The 19,466-nt window shown below is 40.6% G+C and overlaps 1 protein-coding gene across 6 annotated transcripts in view; it reads left to right on the forward strand.

Moving 5' to 3' along the window:
* Window positions 1-16,190, forward strand: part of ENTPD7 (ectonucleoside triphosphate diphosphohydrolase 7) — an 87,180-nt gene extending 70,990 nt beyond the window's left edge. For all 6 annotated transcript variants that reach the window (XM_046655524.1, XM_046655525.1, XM_046655527.1 and 3 more), the window contains 6 exons: window positions 1,744-1,877; window positions 5,463-5,629; window positions 8,270-8,594; window positions 10,519-10,604; window positions 11,468-11,629; window positions 13,296-16,190. In XM_046655524.1, the coding sequence (XP_046511480.1) occupies window positions 1,744-1,877; window positions 5,463-5,629; window positions 8,270-8,594; window positions 10,519-10,604; window positions 11,468-11,629; window positions 13,296-13,527 (1,106 nt within the window). In that variant the 3' untranslated portion in view covers window positions 13,528-16,190. The remainder of the gene's footprint in view (window positions 1-1,743; window positions 1,878-5,462; window positions 5,630-8,269; window positions 8,595-10,518; window positions 10,605-11,467; window positions 11,630-13,295) is intronic.
* Window positions 16,191-19,466: the final 3,276 nt, after the last annotated feature.

A 19,466-nucleotide genomic window follows, 5' to 3' on the forward strand; every position in this document is an offset into this window, starting at 1 on the left:
TTTTCACTTAATGGTTATAGTAGCCGACTGTGATCATTGCTTAGATCTGTTTTTTCATTAGAGGTTGCAAAATGGTGATTTTTCTAATTCTGTTATTCCTCTTGCATTTAACAGCTGGGATTTTTTTTTTTTGTGGACGATTAACCCTGAGCTAACATCTGCCACCAATCCTCCTCTTTTTGCTGAGGAAGATTGGCCCTGAGCTAACATCCATGTCCATCTTCCTCTATTTTATATGTGGGATGCCTGCCACAGCATGGCTTGATAAGTGGTGCATAGGCCTGCACCTGGGATCTGAACCAGCGAACCGCAGGCCGCCAAAGCGGAACACGCAAACTCAACTGCTGCAACACCAGGCTGGCCCCCTAAAAGCTGGGATTTTTATATAATGAAATTTTCTTCATTAACCATTTAGTTATGCTGAAATACAGTTCTTAATGGAAAGACAGAATAAATTCTTGATTCTTTCCTTTTATTTATCAAGTTTTTGAATAATGAATTGGTGTCCTATCAACTTCCAAAGGTAATCAGTAAAGTTTTTTTCAGTATCATTATGATCTTGTGAATCTGAATGTATTTGATGCGTTGCAGCCCATCACATCATTATTCTTTTTTTGTGCTCAAATTATACCGTCATTGGCCAGGAAGAGCACCTTTAGGTTGGCTCTTGCACCCTCTTAACATGATCCCAATAGTCTTTTATGTTGCCCTTGCTTTTTGGCACACCAAGGTATTCTATGCTCATCTTACATTTTTTAGACCTGGCATTGGCCATTTTTTTAAAGAGCCCTGGTTTCTTTTAGTCGAAGATATTATTTAGAGACAGTGGTCTGAATGTCAGGGGTGCTCATTGCCCCTGGATGATCTTTGCTTCTAGGTGTTTTCAGTGGGCAGAGCTAGGAAATATGTATTTTTTAGAAAGAGAAAAATAAATCATGATCTCATAGTGATAGCTCCAAGTCATATTTAAGATTATGAAGTTCTTCTTTAATTTCTTTAATTTTATGCTTATATCCTCTTTCTCTTATGCTGAACATTTGTTCCTAGAGATATTAACATATCTTTAGGATAAAGATATTAACATAGGGGCCGGTCTGGTGGCGCAGCGGTTAAGTTCGCATGTTCCGCTTCTCAGCGGCCCGGGGTTCACCGGTTCGGATCCCGGGTGAGGACATGGCACTGCTTGGCACGCCATGCTGTGGTAGGCGTCCCACATATAAAGTAGAGGAAGATGGGCACGATGTTAGCTGAGGGCCAGCCTGCCTCAGCAAAAAGAGGAGGACTGGCAGTAGTTAGCTCAGGGCTAATCTTCCTCAAAAAGAAAAAAAAAAAGATATTAACATAAACACTTATTTGCTTTATTCCATAGTATATGTTTAATGGTTTAAAAATAATAATGCCAATTATTATTAACCTCCGTCCTCAACCTCTGTCCTCAGCCTCAACCTCTGTCCTTCCTCCAAAACAGGCATTACCAATAAGACTATTACAACGCAGCTTAAGATATTGTTTCTTTTGTCATTAAGATATATTCTACAAGGGACATAAAGTTCAAATACCATGTTTTCGGGCACTTGAAATAATTCTTCTCTGTGTAATATACAGTTGATACAGTTAGATTAATTTATTTCCATTTGTTTTCAATTTTTTAATGAATTTCTGTTTCTGGTTTCTTTGGTTTTCGTTTTGACTTAATTTTGATTTTTAATTGCTAGACCCTTTCTGTTCCCTTATTTATTTCAGAATCAGACGCCGAGGCTCCCCAGGAACTGGCAACAGGACGCAGAAGGACAGTAGGGATACTGGATATGGGAGGAGCCTCTCTCCAAATTGCTTATGAAGTTCCTACCTCAACCTCTGTCCTTCCTCCAAAGCAGGTATTTTACCTTTTAGGGAAATTCAGTTGCTAGGAATGCCGGTATTTGAGAAGGAAGGGCACTGTCTTTAGATTTCAGCCAGCTTGCCCGGGTCCAAACACTTTTTCAGATATTTGCTAGCTTGTGTTATCTTGGGTAGGTTACCTCTCTGAGCCTTAGTTTCTTCATGTGTAAAAAGGGAATAATAATAGTTTCTACTCCATAAAATTGTGAGAATGAGATAACACCATGTGTGTACAGCACTTAGCAAACTGACCAGCGTGTAATAAATGTTTAATACATTTTAGCAATTATAATTATACTACCTACCTGCTAGAGTTACTGAGGATTAAACATGATAAGACGGAAACATCCTAGAGCACAGTATTTGTTCATTAGATGTTATTTCCTTTTCCATACCGATGATTCCATTCTTGTGCTTCTCATGTTCCTTACCTGATTAGAATGTAAAGAATGCACTTTGAGGGAGAAGTTTCATCAGAGAGGAAAAAGAAATACACTTTTTGAGCACTTTTTATGTGCAAGGAATGAGACGTGTTACACTGCCCCCAAAAGCTTGCAATCTGTCAGTGGAGATGGCCTTTGATAAAGCAGACCATGACAGTGCTGTAATTTGATCTAAACCAGGATTTCTTATGCTTGGCACTACTGACGTTTTGAGCTGGATAATTCTTTATTGTGGAGGACTGTCCTGTGTATCGTATTTAGCAGCATGCCTAGCCTCTCCCAGATGCCAGTAACCCCCCCACCCCCGCCCCCCATCCCAGTTTTGACAATCACAAGTGTCTCCAGACATTGCCAGATGTCCCCTCGGGGTGCAAAGTCACCCCTGGTTGAGAACCTCTTGTCTAAAAAGACAGCAGTGGCAGTGTGAGAACTGGCAGGCTCTTTCTATTTGCAAAAGGGAGCCATGCTGGCTTCATGGAAGGTAGGGTATCTACCTGGGCCTTGGATCATGGTGGGCTTTTGCAAAGTGGAGACTGAGGGAAGGCCATCTGCATGGAGGGAATAGTAGGCAGCAGAGAGCCCCGAATGTCCGGGGAATGGAGGACAGCCTGTTGCAGTATAGGATTTTCAAGTATGGTAGTAAGTAAGGCTGGGAAGATAAGATGAAGTTAGATCATGGAGAGTCTTGGGTGCCATGCTGAGGGCTTTGGCTTTTCTATCTCTAAAATAGGGGGGAATCAGCAAGGGCTTTTGAGTAGGGCAGTTCATATGGGCCTCAGTTTCATCATCTGTAAAAGAATTAAACTCCAAAGGTCCTTCCCAGCTCTCAATTTTGTGACTATGTTAATTGTGTGACTGTGATGCAGTCTATTTTTTAGGAAAATAATTTTGGGATCATTAGGAGAAAGAGTTGTAGGTCAGGGAACCTTGGGTGAGAAGTGGTAAGGGGCTAAACTAGACAATGTAAGTGGAAATGGAAGGGAGGGAACAGATTTCAAGGGATATTTTGGAGTGAAAAACCAGTGTAAAGTGGTGGTATGGGAGGGCAGGGAGGAATGGGCAGTGATGCAGAGGGTCCAGCCTAGATAACTGGAAGGGTGAGGAACCCAGTCACTGAGGGAGAAACTACAGAGGAAAGGGTGGAGCTGGTGCTAAGCGAACCAGTATGGTCCGGGTGGTTTGGTGAGAGCATTCTCTGGCCTCTAGCTCTGAAGTCCTATAGCCAATGAGTTCAATCTTGGGTATGTTGAGTTAGAGATATCTGAGTAACATATGTGTCCAAATATCCAGCAGGACTGCCGGAAATGTGGGTTTGGCAATCAGCAGAGATGTCTCTGTTAGAGTTTGGAGATTGGGGAATTAGGTTGTAAGACTTTTTAGTCTGTATTTATTAGTATGTATTCAACAGGTAAAATGAAGGCATGGTTCTGATAAGTGGCACTGAGCCTTAAAGTCTTAAATAAATGACTTTTTTTGTGTGTGCATGTTTAGAAAGCAACACTGGTATGGAAAGTATAGTTGCAAGCAACAAATTAGATGTACACATAGCAATATAATGGATTTTAGTACTTGGTAAAAAAAGGAGAGAAACAATGAGACAACACAATAGCACATTAAAAAATTTAAATAATCTTAAATGCCTAATGTATTTTATTGTACAGTTCACAAAGTTGTGCACATTCACAAAGTAATGCAACCACCACTGTCAAATTCCAGAACATTTTCATCACCTCAAAAAGAAATCCCATATTCATTAGCAGTCACTTGTCATTCCCTTCTCTCCAGCCCTGACAACCACTAATCTACTTTCTGTTGCCTATGGATTTGCCTATTCTGGATGTTCCATATAAGTGGAATCTTAGAATATGTGGCCTTTTGTGTCTGTCTTCTCTCACTTAGCAAAATGTTTTCAAGGGTCATTGATGTAGCATATATCTGTACTTCATTCCTTTTTATGGCTGAGTAACATTCCATTGTTGTGACTGTGCCACATTTTGCTTATCTAAATGGACATTGGGTTGATGGACATTTGGGTTGTTTCCAGTTTGGGGCTATTATAGATAATTCTGCTGTGAACATTCATGAACATATTTTTTGTGTATACGTAAGTTTTCAGTTCTCTTGTGTACATACCTAGGAGCAGAATTAAATTAAAATCATAAATTAAAAATAAATACGTTCAGGGGCCGGCCTGGTGGCGCAGTGGTTAAGTGCGCACGTTCTGCTTCTCGGTGGCCCGGGGTTCGCTAGTTTGGATCCCGGGTGCGGAAATGGCACCGCTTGGCACACCATGCTGTGGTAGGCATCCCACATATAAGGTAGAGGAAGGTGGGCACGGATGTTGGCTCAGGGCTGGGCTTCCTCAGCAAAAAAGAGGAGGACTGGCAGTAGTTAGCCCAGGGCTAATCTTCCTCAAAAAAAAAAAAATTTCAAAATAATAATCCCATTTGGCAACAATACATACAAACCAATATTACACATTAAGCACCTATGATGGGGAGCAGGAATGAAGATAAAAGGGAATAAATAAATAAAAGAGGGGTTTTGGCATGATAACGTGCCACGAACTGAATTGAGGACTATGATTAATTCAACCTCTGCACCTGAAGTTTGAAAAAAAAAAAGAAAAAAATAGAGCACCTTTTCCTTGGAGGTACAATAATGTTGAACTTTCCCAATCCCCAGACCTGTCACAGGGAATATTAGAACTTCTTGAATAGTTCTCGAAAAGGTGGTCGAATAGATCTCATGATAATCTCCAGAATCCATAAATTTACTTTTATCAAAGGAGTTTTTTCCTGAATATAAAAATCGTATATTTCCTTTGTGGAGAATTGGAAAATCAGGAAAGTACATGCAAGAAAATGACGTTATCTGTAATGATTCTACCTTCTATATAACTATGGATAGTGTTTTAGTCTCTAATTTGGTATTCAGTCTCTGATTTGTACTTTTTTGTGCAGTCTTGTCGTTTGTGTCTTTGTTTGAAATAATGCTATGAGGATGAAAGAATGCTACAAGATTAGCATTTTAAAGAGTAATCATAGCACATGAAGCCTGGTGTATTAGCAATGTCATAGCTTTCTAGAAATCAACCAGAACTAAAATTCCCTTTTTTCTCTTCACATTGTATTACAGGAAGAAGCTGCAAAGATCCTGCTGGCTGAATTCAACCTGGGCTGTGATGTGCAACACACTGAACATGTGTATAGGGTTTACGTCACCACCTTCCTGGGGTTTGGGGGCAATTTTGCCCGGCAGCGCTATGAAGACCTTGTGCTGAATGAAACTCTTAACAAAAACAGGTACATTTGACATTGGATTGTGAGTTTCTGAACTAGAATGTCATCAGGGTGCAGTATTAGGGAGAAATATTTACATCCTATTAAGATAGATACGTCCTTGTTTCTTCCTCCTTTCTGACCATGCTTGCCAATGGGGTAATATCTCTTAGACCCTCCATTCGTAGTCCCACTTGATCTCAGTTAGGGTACATCTTTGTCATTAAGATTCATAAAAAAAGGCAGCTTATTCTGGTGACCTCTTGCTGTGTCCCACCTCAGACATGGCATATGGGATTAGTGAGGTTAATTTAATCATGGATTTTAAACATACAGTTTAATGTACCTCCTCGTGGTTCCTTCTACCTGGAAGCTCTCAAGACATGTTTGTTTAATTACAGTGCAGTTGCATTTTATGTGGAGTTAGGTTTCATAGTGTGCATAAAAGCTAAAAAGTATGTGTAGTCAAAATTAACCTTTAAATTGTTCTCTCATTAATAGCCAGTTTTTCTTCCAGCATCACTGATTCTTCATCTGAGTACCAGATGAAGTAGTTAGACCATAATGTACAAACAGTTGTGGGTTTGTTTTAGTATTTAAAATGATTTTATCGGGCCGGCCCTGTGGCCGAGTAGTTAAGTTCGTGTGCTCTGCTTCAGTGGCCCAGGGTTTCACTGGTTCGGATCCTGGGCGTGGACATGGCACCGCTCATTGAACCATGCTGAGGTGGCGTCCCACATGCCACAACTAGAAGGACCCCCAACTAAAAAAATACACAACTATGTACTGGGGAGAAAAAGGAAAAATAAAATCTTAAAAATCAATAAATAAAATAAAATTATTTTATCATTATATGCATTGAAAGAAAGCATAATAGACAGCAGAGTTCTTTGACATCATAAAATTATTTATCCGCATTTATTTAGCCAAAAACACTAGTTTGACAAGGTACTGGTATATCCCATTTATAATAATTTCTCTACATCAATCAATGTCTTATATTGGGAGCATATTAAGAAAATATTGGGGACTGGCCTGGTGGTGCAGCAGTTAAGTTCGCACGTTCCTCTTTGGCAGCCTGGGGTTTGCAGGTTTGGATCCTAGGTGCAGACCTACACTCGGCTTGGCAAGCCATGCTGTGGGAGGCATCCCACATATACAGTAGAGGAAGATGGGCACGGATGTTAGCTCAGGGCCAGTCTTCCTCAGCAAAAAGAGGTGGATTCACAGCAGATGTTAGCTCAGGGCTAATCTTCCTAAAAAAAAAAAAAGAAAAAAAAACTTTGTGTCATAAATCTTTTTTGTTTTTGTAAATCTCAACTACTAAGAGCTCAAGGTGCTTTGGGAGAATCTTGTTATCCTGATGATTGATGAATGCATAACATCTAGCAGTGTGTTTGTGTTCTGAAAATACTCTTAAGTCCACAAACATGTCGCTTGGGTTGTGGAGCTCAGATTGTTCCTGCTGGCACTGTGACATCTGGAGAACAGTTATCATGCAGGTTTCACAGGGATTTTGTTTTGTTCCTTCGTTAGCCGCTGTGCTTCATTTTCCATTTTCCTCTTTCATGGTTCCGCTGCTTTTTCCCTCTGTCTGCTGTTTTCCGCTGCCTTGGAACTTGCCAGGCTGCATCGTCTTCTTCCCATGCAATGGTGTTTTCTTGCCATGTATCTCAGTCACCTGATTCAGTACACTGATTGTTCGTCTTGTGTAGCTGCTAATCTGCTGGAGAAACCTCTGCTTCCTAGGATGTCAAAACTTCATGGTTCTCTCTTCTTAAAAACGATTTTCTGAATTTTCTTTATAGTTGATGTCACATCCTTAAAATAGGTTTCAGTTATTCCAAGGCACTTTATTGTGTTGCCACATTCCCGTTCTCTCCAGTCTTTACGCTTGTGGGTGCATCTTCAGCCTAGGGAGTCTCCTCTTCAACGTCTGTCTGCTTAGGAACTGACGAATGATTAATTGCAGTTGGCAAAGTTATTTGGTCTCCACGTAATTTCTGTCCTTGGCCAGATCTGCATATTAATCTCTTTAGGTATGAGAATGCTATTGCTAGGCAAATACAGACTTTAAATAATCAGCACTGTGTGATGGCCACGGTGGGAATCATCAGCTGCCCCTGCCCTCCCGACTCAGAGCTGGGCGTGTGCTCTGTCACTACTTGCCAGCCATTGCCATTGCCCCCCTGCCATTGTCCCCTCCTCAGGGAACTCTCCCAGCGCTTCCCACTGCGCCTCCTACCTGTTGTTTTTTTAAACGTTAGAACCACACTCAGATGGTGAGATCTTTGGAATTTTAAGAGGCAAGTGGGCGTGAAGACCAGGTGGAGAACAGCAGATTCCCATCTCCAATTTCACTATACACCGGGAAATATGCTTGTTGACTAAAAGGTTGAACAAAATTGATCACTGCCATATTTCTCTCTCTTTTTCTTTCTTTCCTTTTTTCTTTTTTTTTTTTTTTGCTAAATTGACTTTGCTTAAGTTAAATGTTTATGTGATGCTACTATATGGTAATACTTCCCTCTAGGGATGTCGTGTAAGACAATAACAAGATATCTGTGAAGAACATTCTTAGACCAGGTTTCTTAAACCAGGCGTTTCTTAGAGTAGGGCGAGTACGGTAGTGATGTGTTTCGTTTGTCTCTGTCATTGTGACAGGTTGCTGGGCCAGAAGACAGGTCTGAGTCCCGACAATCCATTTCTGGATCCCTGCCTGCCTGTGGGCCTCACAGATGTGGTGGAGAGGAATAGCCAGGTGCTGCACGTCCGAGGAAAAGGAGACTGGGCGACTTGTGGGGCAATGCTGAGCCCCCTGCTGGCTCGCTCCAACGCCAGCCAGGCATCACTGAACGGCATCTACCAGTCGCCCATTGACTTCAACAACAGCGAGTTCTATGGTTTCTCGGAGTTTTTTTACTGTACAGAGGATGTGTTGCGCATTGGTGGCCGCTACCATGGGCCAACATTTGCCAAGGCTGCTCAGGTAAGTTATTAATAATAAAGCTGACTCTTGCTGGTGGTGGCCACTTATTGGATGCCTAACTTGTGCCAGGCACCGTGCAAAGAGCTTTGCATGTATCATCTCACATTACTCTTCACAGGAGCCTGTGATGCCTCATTTTACAGATGAGGAAGTAGTCATAGAGAAGTTAAGGAATCTGCTGTGCTGTGCTGCTTTCTAATTAGTTACACGTAGGTTTCCATGGGTGTCTTATCACTCAGGTCTAAAATTATTGTGGTCGCTAATGGTTTTTCCTCCAACTTTCCAATAGTCTTGTTTAATGTTTGTAGCCAAAAACTGTCATCTCCAGGTATTTTTCCCCTTACTGGGTGTTCCCAGTTGTAATGTGCTTTTGGACATGATGTCACACAGGTGGGCAAGTCCACTTTCATCTTTTCGGTTTGAGCTATTAAGAAGCCAGAGTGGTATAGGGTCACTCAGAACATTAGAAAGATGTTGTGAAAAGCAGTGATCGTGGAAGTATTATTTAAATTTAAAATGCAGAAGAATTAAAAATTCACTTCAAGCATATATAGGACTTAAGCATCTATAGGCTTAAACCATTAGTTACCTGGACAGGTAAAAGTTTAGGTGGCTCCCTATAATTCCTGCTTTAATTTGGATTCATCTCTTTGAATTTTAGTGTCTCTCTCTAAACTTTCTTTTATGAGAGAAACTTATGGAAAGAATCTGTCCTCCTTCTCTTATATTTTTTCTTCTTTTCTTTCTGCTTCCTTACAACTCTCTAGGGTTCTCTTGGTGTAAGACTTCCAATAGAATAATATCTGCAGTATGTGTACCATTCTGTTCTCCAAGGTCAGTCTCTAAGAAATATTGAGTAAAACCTGGTTTGTATTTGCTCTTTCCTCTCCAGCTTCCAGGAAAACCATTATATTCCCTTTGCTTTCGAGCGTCCAGGGCTCCCTAACTGCCTATGGCCTGACTCTTTCTGTCATTTTGAAACTTCTTCAGATTCTATTCCCTTGAACACCAAAGGGCTCAAGTTATTGTTGCCCAGGTTGCTAGTGGCTTAATGTGTTTTCATTCCCAGGCAAAAGTGATGATTTTGTTTCCTTACATTTTTTACTTTGACTCAAACATTATCTTGCCAGTGGCACCTTCCCTGGCCACCCTATCCAAAATTGCAGCCCTCCCCAGTATTACCTATTTCCTGTTCCTGCTTTATTTTTCCCATGAGTATTTATGTCATCTAACGCACTCTATCTATGTACTTGTGTGTATATACTTGGTTATTGTCCGTATCCCACCACTAGAATGTAAGCTTCGTGAGAAATGAAGAGATTTTCATCTGTTTTACTCACTGCTGGATCCCCCAGCACCTAAAATAGCACCTGGCACATAGGAGACATTCAGGAAATGTTAGTTTACTGAACAAACCAAAAGGAATGATTCTTTTGGTGAGATTTACAATATGGAGGCAGGCCAGTGATAGATTTTTGGCCATTTTGTTCCATCTGCTTTTCTGTTCCACCATGTCAGTCCTACTACCTACCTACAGTACCTACAGTACCTACCTACCTACAGTAGAGTAGAATGGAACTCTCTTCAGCTCTTGATCTTGCTACTCCCGGTCCTAACCGTACCCCTCTTGAAGCCTAGGAGGCTCTGAAGCCACGTAAGGCTGGCTTTGTACTGAGGTGGATTAATGCTATAGGATTAAAAAGGAGTCTTCCCAGGCCACTCAAGTCACCCAGCAGCCTGAGTTCTAGGACTTGTGTTGCTCAGGGTCGGGCACTGTCTTCAGTGAACGAATATGCCATTTCTGTTTTCCTCTGTCAACTAGTAGCCCACAAGTAACTTTAGAAATGGAACAGCTGTGACTGTAGGGGAAGTTAGAGAGCTTGCCTCCAGTTTCACGTTGCACCGTTTCTCTGTGGTTTACTAGGATTACTGTGGCATGGCTTGGTCAGTATTGACTCAGAGATTCAAGAATGGCCTCTTTTCATCACATGCAGATGAACATCGACTCAAGTACGTAACTTCCTTTTCCCCACTTAGATGTGGCCTTAAAATGTAGACAGCAGATTATAATGAAGGAAAGAGAGCAAGCAATAGTATAGATTGGATTTCATGTTGAAGGAGAGCTTGATTATTTCAGATTTTGATTTTCTGAGTGATAGGGGCCAAAATAGTGAGCCTGTTCTAGTGAAGCCAAGAGAAACCAGTGGTTACCACAGAGTTCTCTCCAAGTAGTTGAAATCGAAAGTGGTGGCCTTTTTTTTTAAAAAAAAAAAAACTTTTTATTAAAATATCAAATATGCAGAAAAGTAGAAAGAACAGTAACATAAACTCTTATGTAACTATCACCCAGCTTCAAAAATGTCAGTATTTTGCCAGTTTGGTTCATTGGTCCTCCCGTTTTGTGAACATTTTAGTTAAAAAAAATTTTAAACATAACCAAAAGTAGAAGAATATAATGAGTTCCTGTGCATCTGTCACCCAGCTTCTCTACTGTTATCAACTCCTCGCCAATCTTGCTTTATCTTCTCCCACCCTACTACTCCCCTCTTAACACAATTGGGTTATTTTGAAGCAAATCCAAGACATCATGTAATTACATTTGTAGATATTTCAGCATGCTCTCTGAAGATAAGGACTCAAAAAAAATAAAAGAAAGAAAAAGGAAAGAAAAAGAGTACAATGTCACTATTGCCTAAAGGTGTTCTTCACGGTTATAAACATTAGGATGAAGTACGCTCAGATTTGGCTCCACCTAGAGGTGAGGAAGGTGAATTGGGGAGAGAAGGGTCTTTTTTTCTAGTTGCGAGTATGCAGAAAGCATTGGAATCTGTTTTTTTCTTTAAAAAATTTAATAATTTACTTTTGTCACACAGATATCAGTGTTTTAAATCAGCTTGGATGTACCAAGTCCTTCACGAAGGATTCCACTTTCCCTATGACTATCCAAACCTGCAGACAGCCCAGCTGGTGTATGACCGAGAGGTTCAGTGGACGCTGGGAGCCATTCTGTATAAAACACGATTCTTACCACTCAGGTAAAGTGGCCTGACAAAGCTGGCGTCGTGAGCTCAGAGGGTGTCAGTTGCTGCCTCAGAATAAGTTGTTAAGTGACCCCCTCCCAAACAAAAAAAACAAAAAACACCCAAACAAACTCCCCTTATTACTAACGTGTGAACTGTTGTTACTAACCAGGTGTGTTGAAACAGAAAGAAGGTTGAGAATTATTAGTCTGGAATCTGTTCTTCATCTTTGCAATTTCAGGAATTTGGTTTTATTTGTTCATCCACAACAAATCAGACTTTAGGATTGAGCTCTTACTAACCACTTTCAAGGTATTGACTGATAAGCTAAAATGCCATTCTTAAGTTACTCTGGAAAACATACCTGACTAGAGAACTGGGGTAGGTTGTCTCTCTCGAGCAGTCTTTCCTAACTGGTAGAGCCAATCTAGAGATGATGTCGTTGCCTTGGACGGCTTTTTGGTGTCCCAGAATTAGTAGAAAGGACAGAGATGCTTTTAGGGGGATATTTTCATCAGGCTGTGGTAGCCTGATGTCTTGTTCTTATGGACTGTAAGATATTTGGGATAATTTTTAGGTACTGTCTCCCCTGGATTATTTCAGATAAACTAAGATGAATTCTTAATCTTTGGTGCCTGTTTCTCTACACTTGATACTGTCAGAAGCCAGGCAGGTGATCAAAGTGAGAGAGGGGAACTGGAGAGCATGTGCCCCAGGGCTGATTCCTGTCATGCAGAAGTGCTGTCCCAGGATCTGCCCATCTCATGTGTCAGAGAAGCCAGAAATCCATATTTTATATGCAGTCTTTCAGTGGAGATTGACAGTTTTAAGAAACACTGAAGGTCAAATGAAACAAAAATGGATCTTGAATCTGGACCACAGAGAGGGGCTTCTGTTCCAGACAGGCAGACTACTGCACTTTGGTTTACCTGGCTCTTAATTTTTTTCCAGATTATAAGACAGTTGATCAGGTGACAGCTTTCTTTAGATATAGCCTAAATCCTCAGAAAGCACAGCAACTTTTTTTATTTTTTTGGTGAGGAAGATTTGCCCTGAGCTAACATCTGTTGCCCATCTTCCTCTTTTTTTTTTGCTTGAGGAAGGTTGTCCCTGAGCTCACATCTGTGCCAGTCTTCCTCTGTTTTGTATGTGGGTTGCCACCACAGCATGGCTGTCGAGTGGAGTAAGTCTGCTCCTGGGATTCGAACCTGTGAACCCGGGCTGCTGCAATGGACCACGTGCCATGGGGCTGGCCCCAGCAACTTTTTTAAAGATTTAGATATACAGTACTCTGATTTCTTGAGTGCATTCAGGGGCCACCCTATTCTCATTAGTATCATATTTTATAGACTCTATAGGCCAGAGTGGAATGGGGTCACTGTTGAGACTTATGTTGCAGATGATCAGTCTTGCCTTACTGTTCATTTGTTTGGCCTCTCATTTTGCCCCCAGATTCTGCATAGGCCTGTGAGGCCCCCTCTGTAGGCCGGGGGAAGGTACGGGAGGAATCACATGGCAGCCTGGGGGTTGGGGACGTTCTTCACCTCTGCTTCTGTGGAGCTGATATCATAGCATATTTATATGGATAGAGTAATTAGGCTAACACCACTGGACCTTTTAAATTAGCATGAATGTTTCTCTCGGACACTAACATTCCTTTCCTCCTTCAAACTCTTCCTAGGGATCTACGGCAGGAAGGTGTCCGACAGGCCCACGGCAGCTGGTTCCGTCTCTCCTTTGTCTACAACCACTATCTCTTCTTCGCCTGCATTCTGGTGGTGCTACTGGCCATCATCCTGTACCTTTTGCGGCTACGCCGAATTCACCACCGACAAACTCGAGCCTCAGCACCACTGGACATGCTGTGGATCGAAGAGGTGGTGCCCATGATTGGGGAACAGGTGGGGCCATGAGGCTGGACAAGGACTAAAGAAGCTTCAATACCCAGAGTCGCTGCTCATCGAATTCCACCACTTTCTTGTACTGGCCTCGGATGCTGCTTTGCCTGACCTTGTGGATATTTGGCCCTGGAATTTCTACTTTAATTTCTGCTTTAACTCCTTCTCAATATCCAGGTCCTCTTCTCTGAGAGGAGCTGTAATTTAGTCTGTGAAGAACTAAATAATGAGAGATTGGTGCTAACAAAGGGGACCAACCTCCGTCCAGTTGAAGCATGCTTCTTCTCCTTTATCTGAGAGGTCTGGTGTGTTCCTAGGATCTAGATTTTTCTCCCCTTGCTAAAGCATGAAGTTTGGCATCAGGCACCCTGGAAGCCTGGTTAAAACCAAACTTGCAGCATCTGATATAAAGCCGAAGACATTCTAGCAAGTGCAGCAGCCCCTTCTTTCTCTGTAACAGAGAGATCATTTATGTGGAGATCCACAGCCTTTGATAGGGATCCAAGATCTTTGCAGTTCATTGGAATAGATATGAATTTCAAGGCAACCAAAATAACACAGTTTCCTTGCTTACTTGACAAAGAAGCCATTATGAGTGTGGTTCAAGATGCCTGACAGTGTTGCTGATGTTAGTTTGTGATTGTAAGAGGTTACAATCCCTTCTAAATGAATGGTCCATTGAAGATTCTGACAATACGTTATCTGATGTCTAGTATGACCAGGATAGAAAATTTTTCCATGTCTGTGTGCCTCACAGGCTTTTTGGGCATTAATTTTCCTTTTTGAGCCTTAAGTGTGCTTGTAGGATGGAGAAACTGTGATGGGGCCTGGAGACCTGGATTTGTCTGGTTTCAGGTCGCTATCCTCTAGGCCTATTTTTATGAGCCCTTAGGCCATAACATTCAAAAAGAGTTCCTTTATTTCACTGCTAAGATCAGTATGTAGTTTGGGAAGGGATGTATTTGAGTTTTTTTTTAAGAAGGGAAGAACAATATCCGGAGAGTGGGCAAAGGCAATAAAATCCAAGCTCTTATTGATTAATGTTTTCCTGAGAAATAGAAATTTTCTCAATTTGACTTGGAATGTCTGAAAAGAAACAAATTCTAAACTTTGGAATAAATAGATAAATCTGTCAATAAGCCACCTGGCAACTTTCAGAATGCTTGTTAAGAGATTGCTCAGTCACAAACAGCATTTCCATTAATGAGGAGAGAGGAAAAGCCATACTAATTACGTTTTCCTTCACTACCCTTCAGAGCTTTGCTCCTCGTCTACAGTTAGCCTTTCAATTACATGAGGATTTCTTTTTCATCAACTGCCGCCTTTCTTAATGGAGTCTTCCTTATACTCTACCCTTTCCTATACGTAGCCTTGAATGTCCTGCCCAAGCGTATGCTCCCAGGGTTGAAGTAGCTTTCTCTTCTTTCGTGTCACCTTTGATTTCTAGAATTAGATGAGTAGAGAAAAAGGTTCCTGAATTTAAAGGAAAAAAAAGTGGAATTCTTAAAAAATAAATCTCATACTTGGAGTGGAAAGGAATGAAATGCTTCTCAAAAGAGAGAAAAAGAAATCAAGACCCTCCTAGAAATAAACTGAGATGAAAATAAGTATAGCGACCTTTGCTTGGTTGATCAAAATATAGCAAGTCTTGAATTGTTTTCAAATTAGATAAAAATGGACCTAGCAAAGAGTCTTACAGTTTTTCTTTGGAAATATTTTTTACTTTTCATTAGGGCTCATGTCACAGCAATTTCCTTTAGTTTTTAAGACTTCTAAATTGCCTTGATTTTCTTTGACTTCTTATTATCTTTGTGTCTCTGTGAGTGAGCCCTTGCCTTATGGATGCTGCTTATACATAATGTCAAAGTGTGTTTTTGCTAGCCGCTGCTACTCAGGTAACTCTTTTCCCCTCACCTGGGTTTCCAAATACTATTTTTGGTTTTCTTGTGAGATCTAGTCAAAAGCTACCTGATTGGCTAACAGTGATCAGATTCATGTGCTCAAAATGAAGTTGAAGTGGGAAGGAGGTAGTGATTAGTCCAGTTTGAAAGCTCTTATTAGTCAAGTTATTCTTCATCCTGGTTATAACAGCTGCCATTTGTTAAGCACTTATTATGTACCAGACACTCTCTTAAAATTGCATGTATATTATTTAATCATTATGACAGCCTTTCAGATTGATGTTACTGTCTTCTTTTTATAGTCCAGAAACTCAGGATACCTACATTTATCACTTTTTCAATATAAATGTATTTCTTATTCTTAATTTATTTTAATTAGTCTTTGAGTTTTTGCTTAATATGTGTTATATCCTGTTTATTATTTTAATATTATCCAGGTTTGTCCTTATTACCATGTGTAAGATTTCTCAGAGTTCCAAGGTATAAAAATAGGAAAGAAAAATTTTTATCATACCCCTCAGAAAAACTGAATATTTGCTCTTGGTATTGGTTCCTGTGCTTCTTCCAATGCTCCCAATTAATAGATTTTAAATGAAATGTCATTAGCTAGAAACAGAAACCATTTATTCCTTGCTGAGAGCCAATTACTTAAATATATTGCTTTCTCATAATGAAGTATTCTTTTTTTTTAGTTTTAATTTTTTTGGTGAGGAAGATTCGCCCTAAGCTAACATCTGTTGCCATTCTTCTTCTTTTTGCTTGAGGAAGATTGTCCCTGAGCTAACATCTGTGCCAGTCTTCCTCTATTTTTTATGTGGGATGCTGCCACAGCATGGCTTGATGAGTAGTGTGTAGGTCTATGCCTGGGATCCCAACCTGCGAACCCCAGGCTGCTGAAGCGGAGTGCGCAAACTTAACCACTACACCACAGGGCCAGTCCCAGAAATATTCTTGCTTATAGAATCAGGTAGTCTAGCTTGCCCTTAACCCGTTTTTAGCCTCAGTTTTTAAAGATTTTTAAAGATTTCTATTTTCATTTCTGCATTTTGAGTGGTTTCCCTGTGAAAATAATTATAGTTTCATAAAATTCACATTCCACTGGTTCCTTTAATCTTACCAGCCAGTCTTCTTGATAACAGCACCAATGAAATGGAACTGTTTCAGTACTTTCGTTATTAGTGAGACAGGTCACAAATGTCAAAGTCAGAGTCAGTGGCTTATAGGAGTGATGCTTTATTAGTCCTATGATGGCACAACCCACCACTTTTGTCGGAATTTTTGTCACTAGAACATAATGAAAATTATATAATACTCAATTATATGGCATTATGTTCACTTAAGTTGCAGTAAACTCTGAGCCAAATTATACCATCTTTCTCTCTGTACCTTAGCTCGATTTTTCTGGTCTAGGAAATTTTAATCACTTTCTACCAACCTTGTATTCATTCCTCTAATGTCATTCAAAGTATTCTGCCTCTCCCCTCGTCAGCCTAAGAGCTTCTTTTAATTTCAAAGGCCTTAGGCAGTGATTATCAAAATGTGGTTGAATGAAAGTCTGCCATGCACTTGTGAAGCTAGTCTTTTTAGGCATTAACATTTATTATCACATCCATATTTACCTTTTTGAAATAAAATAACTTATTTCTCACCAGTGTTATCTAAATAGATGCCCCTCCCTATCACTCCTATTCTCATAGTTTCGTGTTTTGCTTTTTGTCAGGAATGAAAGACAATGGGTGGATTGATTTAGGGGAAAGAACACTGGACTTCACCAACAGCAGACTTGGATTCTAGTCCTGGCTTTGTCGTTAACCAGCTCTGGCATGCCAGACAAGTCACTTCCCTTGTCTGGTTCATTTCGCATCTATAAAATGAGGTGGCCAGACAAGATCATCTGAGGCCAGTTCCAAAGGGAGACCCACTGGCCTAAGGAACTAAAAGCAGGAAAAAAGGTAGAAAAGTGATATAGTTTCAGGAAGATGATTTTGGCCTCTGGTTTAGAAAACCAGGCCGCCCTAAAGAGCCAGTGATCACCTCCTGCCTTATCCATAGTCCCTGACATTAAGGTTGATGGGAATGGAGTTTCTAACAGCAATCAATATACATAAATTTCAGAAGTTGAGATTTTTAAAGCTGGGATTTTAGAGGTCTTCTGGTTAATCCACTTGATTTTATGGATGATAAAATTGAGGCCCAGAGTAATATGTGCAAAGTCACAGTGAGTGGCTTCCTGGGTCCAGGTTTCTCTGTTCTCTGTACCACAGACACACACGCCACTTTGACAGCTACAATGAAATGCTCAGAATCTTCCCACAAGATTGTGTATTTCAAGAGAATCTATTCTTTATAACACAGCTGGCTGCAACTAACCATGCCCGATCTTTATACCTGCTTCTGATATTCATTTGTGATTGCTTTGCTCACATTTAGGAATGAAATATGAAAGAAATACTTCATTAGAAATAGTACCAAGTTTTCACTGCATCTATTCTAGCTTCAGTATTTAGTATTTAAAAATTTTAGATATCTCTTTTAAACAACTTGCTTAATTTTGTACAAATTTCTTAACCACAGCATCCAAGCAATTCATATGATGCTTACAATCTAAATTATTTAAGGTATAAATGCCTGTTAAATCTACCTCATTATACTTAATGAGTATAATTGGTTGTAATTCTTGGGCAGTTCCCAGACTTCCTGACTGAACAGAGCGCTGTTTCTTTTTGCTGTCTTTAAACTTCTTTTCAGACTAATTCAGAACTAGTATCTAATTTCCCTTTTTGCTGTGGTGACATAACTTCAATTGGGATTAAGCAGTAAGGAAGAAGTAGCAGCGGATGTTTTAAATGCTCCCATACTAGTCTCTCAGGTGATACTAGTTTGAGTCTGGCTGCTTTCAGTCCTGCCACCGGGGCCATATCCTTCTGTCAAACGTGAGGATTTTCTTGGTGTTACAAAAAATATTTTTTAAAAAACGAGGACTTTTTTTATATCCTAATAGGCTTCCCTTGTATTATTACACGTGTTTCCCTTTTGCCCTAATATTTCATTATTTCTTAGTTTGTCAGTACTGTTATTAGGGGGACAGGAGGAATAATGCATCCATTGGTCAGTTTGTTTCTCTGAAAGTCTGAGCAATAAGGAGATCCTTTTATTTGTAAAACTGAATCATTACTCATACTACAAGGGCTTTCTACTTTTCAAATGTATTCAATCATTGCTTGCCATTTTTTATAAAAACCAAAGTTGAAAAAATTTCTGAATCACAGGATGTTTATAGCCACACATGCAAGATTTCAGGCAAACATGAAGACCTGTCTGCTCCTGACCTCCTTTTTAAGTAGAGCGGCCACTCGTATACCCTTGGGCAGCCCACCACTTCCTTCCCCACCACCACCCCACTTCTCCAGTGTAAGGTAGCTGATACTTTCCTAAGCAGCCCCTCCTACAGAGCCTTGCCAGAGTTTGGCCTGTTAAGACTGCGGGTGATGGAGGCTCTGCCCCTTATTAGCTTCATAGAAGGCTTTCTCTGCGAGCAAAGATTCCAAATACTTTGATTTCTGCCATTATGTTGTGTTCGAAATTGTCATTCCACAATTGCCCTTTAGTTGAAGCCCTGAAGTACAGACCTTGTCTCCTCCATCATTTCTGCCTTGAGCGATGGTCTCTACTGTGTGTTGAAAGGTATCATTTTATTATGATCCACAACTAGAGACTCCCTTCTTGGTTAAAATAAACCAAAGGCTGCCTGTAATGTATCACTTTCAGGAGTTGCTAAGATTATGTTTTTCTAGGGGCTGCCCTGGTGGCACAGCGGTTAAGTTCGCACATTCCACATCTCGGCGGCCCGGGGTTCGCTGGTTCAGATCCTAGGTGTGGACATGGCATGACGTGGCAAGCCATGCTGTAGCAGGCGTCCCACGTATAAAGTAGAGGAAGATGGGCATGGATGTTAGCTCAGGGCCAGTCTTCCTCAGCAAAAAGAGGAGGATTGGCAGTAGTTAGCTCAGGGCTAATCTTCCTTAAAAAAACAAAGATTATGTTTTTCTTATG

Source organism: Equus quagga, chromosome 2 (genome assembly GCF_021613505.1).
Source record: "Equus quagga isolate Etosha38 chromosome 2, UCLA_HA_Equagga_1.0, whole genome shotgun sequence".
NCBI classification, from domain to species: Eukaryota; Metazoa; Chordata; class Mammalia; order Perissodactyla; family Equidae; genus Equus; species Equus quagga.